General features: G+C 43.0%; 2 protein-coding genes across 3 annotated transcripts; one reads left to right on the forward strand and one right to left on the reverse strand.

Moving 5' to 3' along the window:
- The first annotated feature begins 337 nt into the window (after positions 1 to 337).
- Positions 338 to 10,600, forward strand: fktn (fukutin). The gene is made up of 10 exons (XM_079524661.1): positions 338 to 599; positions 1,716 to 1,772; positions 3,442 to 3,645; positions 4,296 to 4,442; positions 4,643 to 4,773; positions 5,989 to 6,121; positions 7,460 to 7,589; positions 7,970 to 8,103; positions 8,205 to 8,329; positions 9,113 to 10,600. Exons 1-10 carry the CDS (start codon positions 498 to 500, stop codon positions 9,324 to 9,326), a joined length of 1,377 nt encoding a protein of 458 aa, XP_079380787.1. The 5' UTR covers positions 338 to 497; the 3' UTR covers positions 9,327 to 10,600.
- A 649-nt stretch (positions 10,601 to 11,249) lies between these two features.
- On the reverse strand, positions 11,250 to 13,746 carry ufc1 (ubiquitin-fold modifier conjugating enzyme 1). Of its 2 annotated transcripts, none has more exons than XM_079524662.1 (4): positions 13,674 to 13,746; positions 13,232 to 13,318; positions 12,740 to 12,893; positions 11,250 to 11,867 (listed from the first exon to the last, which is right to left on the reverse strand). In XM_079524662.1, the coding sequence occupies exons 2-4, from the start codon at positions 13,305 to 13,307 to the stop codon at positions 11,600 to 11,602; spliced, it is 498 nt and encodes a 165-aa protein (XP_079380788.1). In that variant the 5' UTR covers positions 13,308 to 13,318; positions 13,674 to 13,746; the 3' UTR covers positions 11,250 to 11,599. The 2 variants fall into 2 exon arrangements, with proteins under 2 accessions (XP_079380788.1, XP_079380789.1); XM_079524663.1 differs by lacking the exon at positions 13,674 to 13,746 and adding an exon at positions 13,637 to 13,657.
- Between the last annotated feature and the right edge of the window lie 2,061 nt (positions 13,747 to 15,807).

Below are 15,807 nucleotides of genomic sequence, written 5' to 3' on the forward strand. Positions count from 1 at the left end.
CTTGCGTTTGAATTTAATCCACACTCCTGATCGAAAGGTGGCGGTAATGCACCGAAAAACTGGAGAATAAGAAGAAGAAGCTTTACGGCAGGGTTGCCATGTATGTTTAGATGTACTAGTACAACATCTAAACATATTTTGTGCCAGGGACCCCCATACCCATACAAGATTTGTGTTTTTTTTAATCGAAAATATTCCACATTTGTGGAGTTTTTAGATCGTGGTAACGCGAGACTAGACCGCACCTGACTGCCCAAAAATCGGGCGTGTTCATAGAACAAGTTGCTTATTTCTCTCACGCAATCTGGCAATACTGGCCATCCGCCGTGAAGCGGAAGTGTCCGCACACTGTGTTTTGTTGTTTTCCAGAAGCAACAACAACAACAACAACATGCGTGCAGCAGCAGCTGTTAAAGTGGCTTTTAATTCTCTAACAATGCATCATCTTCACCTCCGTCTCAATACTTGATTTGGGCTCAACAACAAACACAGGGAAAATGCCTCGAATTAATAAATCGGTCATACTCGGATTGCTAGTGGCTACGAGTACCGTGTTTCTACTCTTCCAGTTGTACTACTACAGACAGTACTCATACAAGGTGAGACTGAGAGACAGTAGCATTCGTAGATGTATTTGATCGGTTTTGACGATTCAATTCAAAGGAGCATTATTGGCATGAGAAAACATAGCCCTGCTCCAGCGATATAGCGAGTCTATAAGCACTGGACCAGGGCTAGGGAAAACATACTTTTACATTGCTAAAGCAATTGTGTCAAAATATATAATAACTTAAGAACAGTTGGAAATGGGGAAAGTATATATATATGTTGTGTGGAGGGGGAACAGCATTGTGTAAACAGAGCTATGTCAGATTGTGTATAATTATGTTATACAGGGTATAAAGGTACAGGGTATAAAGGTATAACAAATAGCAGCAATTTTTTTATAGTCACTTTGGGACCAATAGCAGTGATTTTCATTACAATTGAAATAGCATACAAAAAATACTAATACTAAAAAGAAAACAAAAAATCACAATGATTTGGCTATCTAGTTACTGTTGTAACTCCAATGACCCTCTAGGGCAGTAGTTCTCAAAGTGGGGTCCGGGGACCCCCAGGGGTCCATGAGGGAGTTCCATGGGTCCCCAGCTAAATTATAGTTAACTCAGAGTGTACAGATGAGTGTACACTGAGTGCGGGTCCATTTGGTTCCATTTGTAGACTCTTAGTTAAATTAACATTGATTTTACAATATAAATTAGGGTACACATGGAAGTGTAACCCTGATCTGAAGTAAACAAGTCTTAGGGCTTTTTCTGGTTTCATCCTCGTGGCAGTTTTTGTATTGACCTGTACCTTTTGTTTTAACTGTACCCATTCTACAAACTGAATAAAATGTGCGTATTCTTGTGTGAGAGAGAGAGAGAGCAAGACAGCAAGTGCCACTTACTTGTTAAATGAGTGTCACCACACATCCTCTATTAAAAAAATGCCCCCCAGCATTTCATACACTGTCCAGTCGGTGGCTAGAAATATAATGATCCCCAATCCCAGACCCATACTGTATTTATTTCTTGTGGTATTTAAATTGCAGTAACGGTATAGAATGTGTAGTATTAGTAGCAGTTCTAGATGTGTAGTATTGGTAGCAGTTCTAGAAGTTGTACCGGTACTAGTACACTAACTATCTCTCTCCCCTCTCTCTCTCTCAGCCTGGTTCTCACTTCCTGGGTAGAACAGGGCACCTGTCCTCCAATGATGTGGCATGGGTAAGTTAATCCATTTTGACCTGAGATCAGATTCTAAAAATGTCTTCTACATCCTGACAGTTTTCTGAAAAAGCTATGTTTCTATGTCCGTCGTTCTTCGATTTTTCAAAAATAGCAGACCTACAAGCTCGTAGCGCGCCACTCGGATCATTTTCTACACTTTCTAGATCTACAACATGAAATTAGATTTTGAATTTAGCAATATATATACACAAAAACATACATGCCGTAGGCCTACTATACAGACTATGGACCAGTGGGTATATGGTGTCTTTCAAATAAGAGTTTTCTGAAACAGTCCACCTGAGTGAAAATGGCACTGATATTTTGATCCAAATCCTGGAAATTATCAACAAACAAGTAATTTTGGGGGGAAATAAAATAATAATAAAAGATAAAAAAAAGATTTACAAGATTTACACAATGTGAGCTTGTAGATTGTCTATTTTCAAATGGCCGAATTGCATATAGGGTTGAAGTGGTTAATGTATGTTTTGTAATAATAATCAAAATCTACAACGTAACTAGTAACTAAAGTTTTCTAATTGTAGTGGAGAAAAAGTTAGTGTTGCATGATTCTTGCTCAAATGTGAATCTCAATTTTCCTCCACAAAAATTGAGATCACAATTCAATTTGTTTTTCCATGAAAATATGTCTTTGTTCCGTAGTGGCTGAACATAGCCTGGCTCCAGCCCTGAATCGCTACAAGTTAACAAAATGAAAATTCAGACTGAGTGTCAGGCTAGGCTGAACATATACTACATTCAAAATGTGGCACCTGGAGCCACTGTGGCTTTAAAAAAACCAACATCAAAGTGCTTGACCTTACATCTCTTAAAGTCTCTCTCTTAGTAGCTAAAACACAAGAGTCACTCAAATAAATTGGACAGTCAAATTTCTTGGTCAAATTTAGAAATGAGATCACATAGGTGTCTGAATCTAGATCTAAATCTAGATTTCGAATTTGATTAATCATGCAGCACTAGTAAGTAAGTATGTACATTTTATTTATATAGCACCTTTCACAGAGGACTCACAAAGTGCTTTACATGATGCAATAAAATACACTAGTAAAAGTATAATAATTTGCTGAGATGTATTGGAGTAGAAGTATAAAGTAGATAAAGTAAACTGGAAATACTCCGGTAAAGTAAAAAAGAAAAGTAAAAGAATCAAAAGTACTTGAGTAAATGTTTACTTTACAGAAGTGGTTTTCAACCAGTGGTCTGGGGACCACCAGTGGTCCTTGAGGGGGTTCCAGGTGGTCCCCAGCTAGATGATGGAGAGTTGGTAACCAAATGGACCATTATTAGATCTTTAACTCTTGAGAGCGTAAAATGCTCTCAAGGGTTCAATTATTGTTAAACATCTGCATTAATTAATTTACAAGAAGTCTACACATTTAGAGAATGTAAATAGTTATTTAGATTTGGCCTGTTAACTCTCCTATGTTACCAGCATCAATACAGCACAGAATTGTGGACAAAATCTCATCCAACGATAACAAAATTCTTTAGTTTTGGGTCAGCAAGGCTAAATGTCATCAAATGGTGGTCTGTGTGGCTCAAATGCAGGAAAAAAATGGGCATTGATATGAAAAAAGGCTGAAAACCACTGCTTTTACTACACCACTGATGATGATGATAATACATCTCTTCATCTCGGTAGAACACGGTGAAGAAGTTCCTCAGCCTGGCGCAGCACTTCAACCTGCCAGTGTTCCTGGCGGACGTGGCCAGCCTGGCACTGCTCTCCCAAGACGAGCCGCCGCAGCAGGATGGCCGGCGGAGGATCGAGCCCCACTGCACGTTCCTGTGCACCGGGCGGCCCATCACCTCGTTCGCCCTGCTGGCCAACCTCTGGAAGTACGACGTAAGTACAGTAGGCCAGTGGTTCTCAACCTCTTCCCCCCCAAATAATCATATTTTGAACTGGGGACCCCCTAAAATAATCATATTTTGAACTGGGGACCCCCCAAAATAATGATATATGAACAGGAGACTCCCCCCTCCCCCACTCTGACAAGCATTTGAAGCAAGTTGAAGCATTACATCTAAAAGCTTGCAATGCCTTGTGTTGCGAGACGCGGTGAGCTTGTAGATTTTCAGCTATTTTCAAAATGTTCTTTATTTTTTTATTTGACAATTTGGCCAGTGTTTGACCAGTTTTTATAATATAGCCTGTTAACCTTTTGATGAAGTAATGGTTTTTCATCATTGGATTTCTATGGCTTAATTTGAGTGGCTCAGCAGCAAATGTGAGTGGTGCATCCACTCCTGTGTGGCTGTGTCCCGGGTCTGTCCCTGTGTCCCTGGCTGTGTCTGAGCACGAAAATAGCGTTATAGCGTTTGTTCACCACCAAGTGTCACTGTTGCACAGCCCAACACACATACACAGACACACACAGGCCAGCGAGGAGGGCCAGTACAGCACAGCACAGCACAAGTACAGTACAGCACCACTCACTTCAGACGGGTCTAATGTTTTACTAACATAGAGTACAATACTTTTCATTCGTTTAGCCATCTCTGCTAGCTCTGGCGGAGGAGAGAGGCTTCGATGTGCTCGAGGTGCGAGGTGAAGACCCACGATTGGCCAGCATGGACGACCTCTCAGCCAACCAGATTCCACTGCACTTCCTGTTTCGCCACCGTGGCTATGTTGTCCAGGTACGCTAATCTCGGTTAGTTTGTAGGCTGAATTCTGATTAGGTTACATTGAGCCAGGAAAAGTCCACAAGATTTAATCCATTTAATATCTTCTTTGTTTTTTTTAATGATTTAATTCTTGACAGTATATGCAATGTGGCCCTCTGGAGTGACTGTGGAAATTTAGTTGCCATTGTCAAAGTTGTCCACCCCTACACTAGGTGACACTGCTGTATGAGCGAAGTGGGAACTACCTCTGGCACGGTGCGCTGCGGCTCAAGGCGTCCGCCGACCGAACGTTTGCCCCATTCAGGATGCTGGACTACGGGCGCCACGCCGGGGCATACGACAGGTCAGTTAGTGCTAGGCTCCCAGGTTAACCCTTTAACCATTATTTTATACTTTAGCTATTGAAAAATAGCAGATCTGCTATTTTTGAAAAATTGTGGGTTAGCGCCCCAGCCTGCATCCTCTGTGAGGAGGAAGCCCAAAAACCTTCGGTGAGGCCTTTAGGAGGGCCATTCGAGCCGCAAGTGGAGCCTGCAGTACTACCGTTGCCCAGCGGTGGAGCCTGCAGAACCATTGCGGCTCAAGAATCCACCACTCCTGAATTAAGTGTCTGGTGCTGGGAGTCTGGTGCAACGCACAGGTCCTCGCTGTACTCCTGGTGAAAGCAGGAGTGGACCTGGTGAGACGTAGGAGGGGCCCGTACAGGAGTCAACCCACAGAGCCTAGTCCCTCCACATACCAGAATTGTACCTCTCAGTCCTGGCATAGTAGTGGCCCTGGTCTTTCCCTAGTGGGTCTGATCGAGGGTATCTACTGGGACGTAAGTCGGGACTTGATCACCCCGGCTGGGTCACCCGAGTGAGGGGTATGATGTTCACGAGACCCAAAACCCCGATGACCTTGGGATACATCACTGAGGATACGTCCCAGTTGCATCCATGCGATGTATTTTCGTTCTCACCGTGAACGTTTTTAACTGAAATATTTGCTTCTGGGAGGTCCCTGAAACAATATATTTTCAGATGGGGGTCGACAGCCATTTACATATAATTTATGCTGGGGTCCTTGACATGAAATAGTTTGAGAACCACTGATATAGAAACATAGGTTTTTCAAAAACTGTCATGATTTTAGAAGACATTGGTAGAATCTGGTCTCAGGTCTAAATGGGTTAAATCAAAGTAATTGGTTGAAATAAGCTCTCCAGCCTTGCTGAAATGAGCATGACAGCACACCTAGCCGTTAATAGAAGATTTGAGGATGGATTAATCACATTAGAAATGTTATCAGTTGTGCTGATTGACAGAGTTTCATCAGAGCAGCAGAAAAATTGGCTTAGGAATGGAACAAAAACAAAACAATTCAAAGAATAAATGTTCCTCCTGTCTTAATAGCTGAACAGGTCTACACTCCTGTATATATATTTTTTTCATTTGGCTATGAAAATCTATGCGTTAAAAATTGTATTATTGTATAAGGAATCTGAATAAGCGTGTGTATTATTTATTTAGTGTTGCGAACTTGCGTGTGTGTGTGTGTGTGTGTGTGCGCCACTCAGACCGGCGCTGGTCTTGACCACATTGGACGGCCTCGATGTTCGAATTCCACGCAATGTCTCGCGCTTCCTGTCCGAGCGGCACAGTGCGCGCTACGTCGAATGTCGACACCGGGAGGCACGTGACTTCTACCGGGTGAGTATAATGTTAGTTAGGCTTCTGCAGTAAGATTTTTGAGGGGCGCTAGCCCCACCTATATCCAGGTTTGAGGGTTTGCGTAAACGCAAACATTGAAGACAAAAGTGAGGACGCAAATTGTGATTGGCCAGAATGAGATGATGTATGATGACGTATGATGATAAGAGCGCCCCTCACTTCACACGGGTGTGATTTCATTAAATGCCATCACACTTTCCTGACATCTTAGGTGAATCGAGGTGAACCTTAGAACCTTGACTGGTTTCTCTTTATCGTCGGTACTAATGCTAAATGAACACTATTGTATGACCGTGTTGCTTGCTGAATATAGCCTGTTTCCAAGATCACAGCGCACATCACATAGAGATGATCGCGATGTGAGCTTGTAGGTTGTATGTTTTCACACTGTTTATCCTATGATGAAGTGTCAATCAGGCATAAACTCAAAGTTGTATGATTTGTCACACACGTTACCGCAGTGAAATTTGTTCTCCACATTTGACCCATCTCTTTGAGCAGGTGAGCCGCAGCCAAGGAGTGGTGAGCTGCTGCTGCAGCTGTGCCGCGCTCGGGAATCATTTGAATAGTTGATTTGACCCCCCAATCCAACCCATTGATGCTGAGTGCCAAGCAGGCAGGCATTGGATCCCATTTTTATAGTCTTTGGTATGACCCGGCCGGGGATCGAACACTGACCTCCCAGTTTCAGGGCAGACACTCTAACCACAAGGCCACTGATAAACTCAAAATACTCCCAAACAGTGGCTAAAGCATTTATCGCGTGCTGTATAGACGATGAAAATAGCCTGGGTGCCGAGGCTACGTGCTGTATGGTATGGTGACTGACAGTCGCCATCTTTCTCAGCCCATCTCGGACTGCCCTCTGGTGGTGAATGTCGTTCACTACAATACATTGCATCAATACAGAATCTCCATATGGGTTTCAGTGGAAATATGAGCAATGGTGTTGAAGCTCATACTGTCAGGCTTTCGAAATACCCTGGTATATCGCCCAATCCAAGTATATGTAGCTCTATTCTTACTATCTTTATTAGGTGTGTATGTACGTCTATCTATGCTAACTCTCTGGCCATTCATTGTCTATGGAGCTCTATGCTAAACAGAGTAACAGACATTGTTTACCGGTATGTATGTAGCTCTATGCTACCTCCATCTCCATTGGAGAGGGAGATTGTCCTTATTTATGAAAGAAACACATTTTTCCATCGATTTCGACGTGTTCAACAGCCTATGATACAAATCTCTCATTAAGTCTCACCTCATGTTCTCAACTCAACTGTTGGGTTTTATTCCTCCCTTCCTTTTCTCCCCTAGCTCTACCCAGACGATGGCGGGCAGGAAGCGATAGAGTTCCGCAGACGAGCGAAGTTGCTCCTCCACCTTTCCGCCAAGACTCTGAACGATCTCTCCATTCCCTTCTGGCTGAGCAGCGGTACTTGCCTGGGTGAGCTGGGCGTACTGCTAAAAGTATTGGACACACACACACACACACATAGTAGTAGTTCTGGTTGAGTCATTGATTGTACTGCAACAATTACAACACGGTGATGTTACCAGGTACGATTTCTGCATCTCTGACGCATACAGAATCCATCGGAGGGTGCACCATATTTGAACTGTCTCATAATGCTTCATTGTGAACAGAAAATCTGTTCATCATAAAAATAAATGAAACAATAATATACCAGAGATGATCGGCATTTTGTTTGACCATCTGCAAGATCTGTCATTGTGGCACTGCAACTGTGACCAAATGGGCACACACCGTACAAGTGCTAGTGATGCTAACTGCTCCCTCCCTCTGCTCCGCTCCCGTCCAATCAGGGTGGCTCCGGCAGTGTGACATCATCACGTGGAGCCGAGACGTGGACCTGGGCGTGTTCGCCCGCGACTACCGACCTGAGATCGTCACGGCGATGGCGCGCGCCGGCCTGCCGCTCAAGCACAAGTTTGGAAAGGTTCGCATGCCAACTCTGAGCATTTGAAAGGGACTCTGCATTGGTTTGCATGGCAGATTTAAAACTTTAAATCTCTCTCTCTCCCCCCCCCCGCCCATCAGGTAGGGGACAGTCTAGAGTTGTCCTTCCAGGGGCAGGAAGTCAAGTTGGACGTCTTCTTCTACTACGAGGACGGCGACGTCATCTGGAACGGTGGAACTCAGGCCCGAACCGGCAGGAAGTTCAAGTAATAACACTAGTAATGCTCATGCATGGATTCAAGTTCTTAGTCGCCACAACTGATTTCAGTCATTTGGATTCCATAAAAGTCCGCATGTCTTCTATGGAAGCATGTTCCACAGCAAAAACAGCCTATCTATAAGCTCACAACAAGTCGCGCGATTGGCTATTTTCGGTTATTAGTTATTTTAAGATTAAAGGGCATTTGAAGCGATCAAACTGGCAATAGAGGGTATGCGCATGCATATAGTGAATGGCAAATCGAGTGGCAAAGTGAGTGACAAAGTGAATTTAATGTTGTTTAAAGTCAGTTCATGCAATGAAATATGACTTTTCTGTTTGGATGTATGGGCTGTCAAGGCCAGAAAGTAGTGTTTTGCCACTCAGTAGGCATTCCCGCATAAGTTCCTGGTATGATGATGATGTCACGCGCATACCCTCTATAGAATGCATGTGTATGAATTTATACACATTCTGGTCTGCAGTGCATTGTCTGTTTAAATGCTTCCAAAGTGGGGCACCCACTGGCCTAGTGGTCAAGGCACATGCCACATATAGGCTCTGGCCTGCGTCGCGTGTTCGAGTACCGTTCATTTCGATCTTTGCTGGGTGTCTCCCCCTCTCTTTCCTGTCAATCTTCACTTGTATCTATAAAGGCAGAAAAGCCCAAAACAAAGCCCAAAAAATGCTTCCAAAGATAGAGTAGGCCTTGTATGCACAGTGGTACTGTCTTCTCATTTTTTCTATCTCGTCTTCTCTCTTTCTCTTCCCTCTCTCTCTCTCTCTACAGGTACGTCTTCCCTCACTTCTTGCTGTGCTGGACAGAGCTGCTGGAGCTGCGGGTCAGAGTCCCTTGCGAGGCGCACACCGTCATGGAGGCCAACTATGGCCCCGGGTGGCAGTCTCCTGTGCACACATGGGACTGGAAGACGTCTCCCAGCAATGTGCGCGACAACGGGCGCTGGCCACCCGCCGAATGGGACGAAGTTGTCCAGGTGTACTGAACAGCCCCATTGATTTGAATGGGAAGCCCGGACACCCATGCTAACAATGGTCATATTCCCGTCAGTTTGAATAGGGAAGGAAACCTTTGATGCTAATTGTCTCTAGGGTTGGGATCCAGAACCGGAGGAACCAGCTCCAACATTGAGGAACCAGGAATCGGTTCCATCATGTTTGGGACCGTTCCTGGAACTGGGTTTTATCACACTGTCAGAGCTGGCATGTGGACTTCACGGCTGCTACACAATTGCAATACTGGTGGTTCTCAAACTTTTACATTTTAAAGCAGTGGTTTTTCAACCAGTGGTCCTTGAGGGGGTTCCAGCCAGGTGGTCCCCAGCTAAATGACAGAGTTGGTAACCAAATGGACCCTTATTAGATCTTTAACTCTTGAGAGCGTAAATGAAACCAAGTGGACTTGGTTTCATTTTACGCTCTCAAGAGTTACATTATTGTTAAACATCGGCACTACTTCATTTACAAGAACTGTACACAATTAGAGAAACCTTTAAAGGTGGGGGGGATAATCCTCCCTACTAGAGCGTGCTGACCATATAAGAAGTTCCTCCCTGTCCACAGTTAACCCTGGGGTCAAAAAAACCGTAGGTTTCGTTTTTGGCTAGGGTTAGCCAGCCTTCATCCAATCAGGATAGAGCGTGTCTATGTGCACATCTTGTTACCGGGGCGGACCGGGGGGGGGGGTTTCCAAATCACCGAATGCTCCTTTAAGTAGTCGGACTGTTAAAATACGAAAGGTTCCCAACCCTAATTGTCTTTGTTTTATATGGGGAGGGAGGAGGGACACTTAAACACTGGACGCTAATTAAAGAAAGGAAGTGAGTTTGAAGTTGTATAGGTATAAAATGGGTCAATAAGGTCAGGTGCTAAGATTCAAGATTATTTTTAAAATTGTCACATAATGTAGTTCAAATCCCAGCGCTGGAGAAGACCCATTGACATGCAACATTTAGTGTCATCTACTGACATTCTGGAACTGGAAAACGGAAGAATCCCAACAGAATTTTCCTCTCAACTTCAACCTTTCCATCCAGTCAGGAGCGATTTTAACATTATCACTGATTTGAATGGGAGAGCTACTACAGTAATGGCCTTGACTGATAACTGGATTGTAAATACAACAAATACTGCAATATTTCTTTAACAATAGCAATGCTATAATTTATTTTATTTATTTGTTTGCATTTTTGTACATTGGCATGTTAGCATTTTAGCTGCTGTTGATGTGGTTTTGCAATAAAGATGCATTGAAAACCAATGTTTTACGATGTGTAAATATTACCCTGTACACACAAACTACCATTGTTACTATAGTTGTACTTAGTATTTCTTATAATGTACTGTCTAAACACAAGTCTTAAACAGGGGGTCCCATTAGTTTTACATTAACCCTATAGCATCCCTATTCTGAAGGGAGCATTTACATAAAATAGCCGATCTACAAGCTTGTAGATTGTCTATTTTCGGCAAAGAGGTTTGATGTGTAGACTGTAGAGGGAAGAAAATAGTCCAAAGAACAGAGCCAAAGGTCATGTTTACTAACGGTGGCCTTACACTAGCCGATAATCGGGGGGTTGCCCGACCGCTCAAAGCGCGATCGGGATCGGCCCGATGTTTGATATTCGCTCTGCCCCGCTCCGATTATCCTGTAGTGTATAAAGTGTATAGTGTATAAATGTGTAAAGGAAAACGACGTTAATTTACGTTTAATCATTTGAAACAGTATCTGTGCTGTGGGGGCCCTTGTTTTGTTTTCTCAGCTAACAGGTCCTTGGCCAGAAAAAACTTTGAAGACCCCTGATGTACGCTTTAAGTACATCATGGAAATTTGTCCTTTGCACTTGACCCATCCAACTATTCTTGGAGCAGTGCCCGTAGACTGCTACAAACCACAAAGGTACATAATAAACGGCTTAATGTTGATTTATTCACTTATTTCAACTCTTCCTCACAAGTCCACAAGTTATGGATTTGTAATTTTTAACTTTTACATTTTTATTTTTTAACCCATTAAAACCCAGAAGTGTAATTTTAGATTTTTGCGTTGGCTATTCAAAATAGCAGACAGTCATACAAGCTTACAACACATCACTTTGTGCCACGCTGCGAGCTTGTACATCTGCTATTTCTGAACATTATGGGGAAATCTTGAAGGTGTGACAACTACTGATTTAGAAGGAATTTGTAGAATCGGCCTCAGGTCTTAATGGGTTTAAACAACCTGTAAAAAAAATGATGCTAAAGAGGTTCAATTCACTCATTGATCTTCCTTGTGGATAACGATTCCTTTAGCGATTAGGTCTGGGATTTCGACTGCCAGCCAGGGGCCGAGTCCGAGGGCCACCAGGTGGGCCAGTCCAAATTTGGGCACATTCCGGGCCCAGAGCGGTTTGAAGTGGTCCGTCAGGCAGATCTTGCCCCCTCTGTACATTTTGGCTGTTTTTCCGTCTAGTTCTGGGATGGCGATTTCGGGGGCCGTCGTGGGGTAGGTGACCGGTATCTCAAACTCCATGTCGAACTCATACCTGCGTAAAGCAAGGCAAGTTATTGATATTATAGCACATTTCAGATGCAAAGCAATTTGCATTACACAAAACAAACAATATTTGAATACATCAACATTCAATACAATACAAAATAAGAAAGAAGCAGCATACGGCAGCGGCAAACAGTAATGTCTTCTGTTCAGATCTAAATGTGCAAGTGATATTAATTTGTTGAAGTAACTAAAATAGTTCTATAGCCTATTTAGATGGCCTTCATTGCTGTAAAGTGTTTGTTTAGAAACAGAGGCCTCTCCAGCTCTTTAATAAACAGAAAATAACAGTGATAAATAAATAAAGTAATATGTACCAGTATAGACCATGTTGTTACCAGATAACTACATACCGGTAATATACTATGCCACCAACCATGTGACATACATACTCAATGGTGTAAAGTACTGAGTAATGTACTCAAGCAAGCAAGCTTAAGTTCAACTTTGAGGTATTTTTTACTTTCTTCAGTATCTACAATTTTCAATACTTTTCTACCCAGAGGCAAATATAGTACTTTTTACTCCACTACAATTATTTACTTTGTAGATTTTTACTTTGTAGCCCTTTACATATTTTGGCCATTTGAAAATAGGAGATCTACAAGCTCACAATGCGTCACATTGTGAGGTTGTAGAACGGGCAGCCATTTGAAAATTAGACATTTTGAACTTGTGAAATGGGTCATTCTGCACACTGCTGAGTACGCTTGGTACTTTTAAGTGTATTTTGATGCCGAATGATACTACACTTTTACTCAAGTAGGCCTACATTTGAATACTGGACTGGTGCACCTGGTATTGATACTTTGACTTAAAGTAAAACATGCAAGTACGTCTTCTTCCATCTCCGACACGTACTTGAGAAGGTCGTGGATGTACCAGCACTTTCCGAACCAGCGCGTCCCTTCCTTGTTGGACTCCAGCCGGAACCAGTCGTTGTCTGCCACCTTGTTGTTCTCAACGTACTTGATGAGGGACAGATACTCCTCCTTCAGCCTCTGCACCCACAGTTCTGCAAACTTGCACTGTCAGTGTTTCAGTAAGACAACAGATTTCACACGTAACTAACAACATGATTGTGTACTGTACATTAATAATAATTAATATTGTGACTGTGTAGTGTGTACTCCTAATTGGTCAGCACTATAGGAAGAGTGGGAGTTCGTTTAAAAGTCTGATAATTATGTAACGTGCGTGTTCCAATCATACTTTACATACTTAGTTTAGAGTAGACCACTTTACTTCGATCGGTGCCCACTCTTCTAACACACACACACAGCTGCCACCCTCATGCAGTGTAAAGCACACCGTTGTGTAAAATAGACCAAGTCTAGACTGTAATAATTATACCTTTATCTCTGGGACCAGAGTTGGTCTTCAGCAGAGGAATCTCAGACACCACTTTCCGCGTGGCCTCGTCGCCCATCCTTGTTGTGTCTAATTGGAATAGTATATTATATAACTAGTATATGAAGCAAAGGAAAATAAGAATGTGAGCGTTCACTTAAGTGTCTATACAGTTTCTCTATAGTCCTGACGTGTTATAATACATCCATGGTTGTCATGTTGCAGAAAGATTAACCCGGAAGCGCAACCCGGAAGCAGTAGTGACTCTGTTTTTGTTTTTTCTTCCATTATCCATAGTCACTACTGGTTCCGACTATGGTTCCGACCCGAGGTTCCGACATCACATGCTACATTTTGTAGCATACATTTTGTATTTAGCATTTAGCATTGATTTTAGCTGGTACATACATACTGTCAGTCTGCTTTTCCAACATGCCTCCCTTACGTTCAATTTCGGCCTAAATCCGTCTCCTCCAGCCTAAATCAGATCACACGGGAATGTCGGAGAAAGCCCCCCATCTTGTGACAAAGCGGAGGTACTACACCATAGAGTATATATATAATACAGTATATACTACACACACATGTTTCGTTTGTACTTATTTCCCGAATTTAGTCATGCATTTCACGTGCTGCTTGAGTGGATAGTATACTAAGCCTTTAGGGCACATCAAACAGTCTCGCACACAATTATGCCACATTACTGCCATTAGTATGTCTGGAAAATACTATTTTAGACAGTATTATGGAATTTGGGGTTGGCAGAGGACAGGGTAGACAATGAGGCGCGCTAAGTGACATCAGAGGCTCGAGGTGCATCCTGGGTGCAGTGTTGCCAGGTCTTCTTATTATAAGTGACTTTAAGTTTGGGCTTGTATTTGTGGAAAATTGCTTGCAGGTTTTGGCCTTGTGTCTAAAGCAGCTTTTGATTGATTGATTGAAAATGTTATTAACAGTTTGCAGAATTACAGTACATTTCAAGCACAAACTCAATACAAAGGCTGTTAACTGTGAGTGGACGACCCAATTAAGCATTACACTTGTTTACAACAGGGTCCACCATGTTCAAATCATCAAAACATTTAGAGACGTACAAATAGACACTTCTATATAGACAAAGAACAGTACAGGAATTCATCATAAAGGAGGTAAAAAGCGAAAAGAAACATATACAGTGAGGGGAAAAGGGGGGGGGGGGGGGGGGGGGGCGGTGGGGGGGGGATTCAGATTTTACGGCCATCCGTAGGTGCCCTTTGAGAGCGGTTTTGAAGGAGTCAAGGGATTCGCATGTCTTAATGACTGTTGGTAGGGCGTTCCACATTTTGGTGGCATAGGAGCGAAAAGAATTTAGTCCCTTGTTTGTGCCGAATCTGGGTTGAACATGATTCGTTGCACTCCCTCTGGTGTTGTGGGTGTGGACTTCGTTAACATTAAGGAAGTATCTACACAGGTACATGGGTATCTTGGTGGAGTATCGAATCTTGTGGACCAGACCCATTGCAAGATGCTGTACTCTGTCGCCGACCCTAAGCCATGCCAGTCTGTCAAAGTGGGCAGGGGTGAGGTGGGTTCGGGTTTTAAGGGCCTTTGAGGTGCTGTGGTACCAGGAGGTGCATGCATAGTCAAAGAAGCCTTGTACAAGGGCTCCTGTTAAGGTCTTCAAGGTGTTTTTGTCGACCAGTGAGGAGATCCTGTAAAGGAATCTTGTTCTTTGGTTGACTTTTTTGATTACGTTGGTGGCCATTTTATCACCGGAAAGATTAGCCTCCAGGATGGAACCTAGGTAGGTAATTTCATCTTTACGTGTGATAACATTGTCACCCACTCTAACCAAGAAGCCATTTGCCTTGCTGAGATTACTATTAGATCCAAAGAGAATGGATTCAGTTTTTCCCAGGTGTAAAGATAGTTTGTTATCAGCGAGCCAGGTGCAGATTCTACCGAGTTCAGAGCTGAGGGCATTTTCAACCTGCAGTTTGTCCCTGTCCGAGACCAGCAGTGCCGAGTCATCTGCGAACAGGAACAAGTTGCAGTCACAAGCTGAAGTCATGTCGTTAACATATATTAGGAACAGTAGAGGCCCTAGTATGCTTCCTTGTGGAACGCCACAGCTCACTGGGAGGGGGGGGGGACAGTGTTCCGTTCACTTCCACCATCTGCCCAGCTGTGGTTTTCATTTTCAACCGGTGACCATTTTCATGCCAAGGCCCATTATTTATTTGGATTTTGTGCCACGGACCACCATTTGATGAGATCTAGCCTCTTACACCCACCAAAACAAAGAATATTACTAAGCACAGGAGTTCGTAAAAAGTTCTATACCTTGAGTCAATTTCACTGTGGAAGGAGGTATTAGGTGGCGAACTTAAAAGAGGGTCCAAGGCAGCTCTGTCCAGTTGAAGTAGAAACAAATCCTTTATTTCATTAAATATTAAAAACAAGGGTTAAAAACACGACGAACGCGTTTCGGCCTGCATGGGCCTTCATCAGGGTCAACTTATTTTCTTTTTTTCTCAAATAATATTACTTGTCGTTGACGTTGAATATGATTTTGTCCACAATTCCATGCTGTATTGATG

The sequence above is a fragment of the Electrona antarctica genome (assembly GCF_951216825.1).
Source record: "Electrona antarctica genome assembly, chromosome: 16".
Classification (NCBI taxonomy): Eukaryota; Metazoa; Chordata; class Actinopteri; order Myctophiformes; family Myctophidae; genus Electrona; species Electrona antarctica.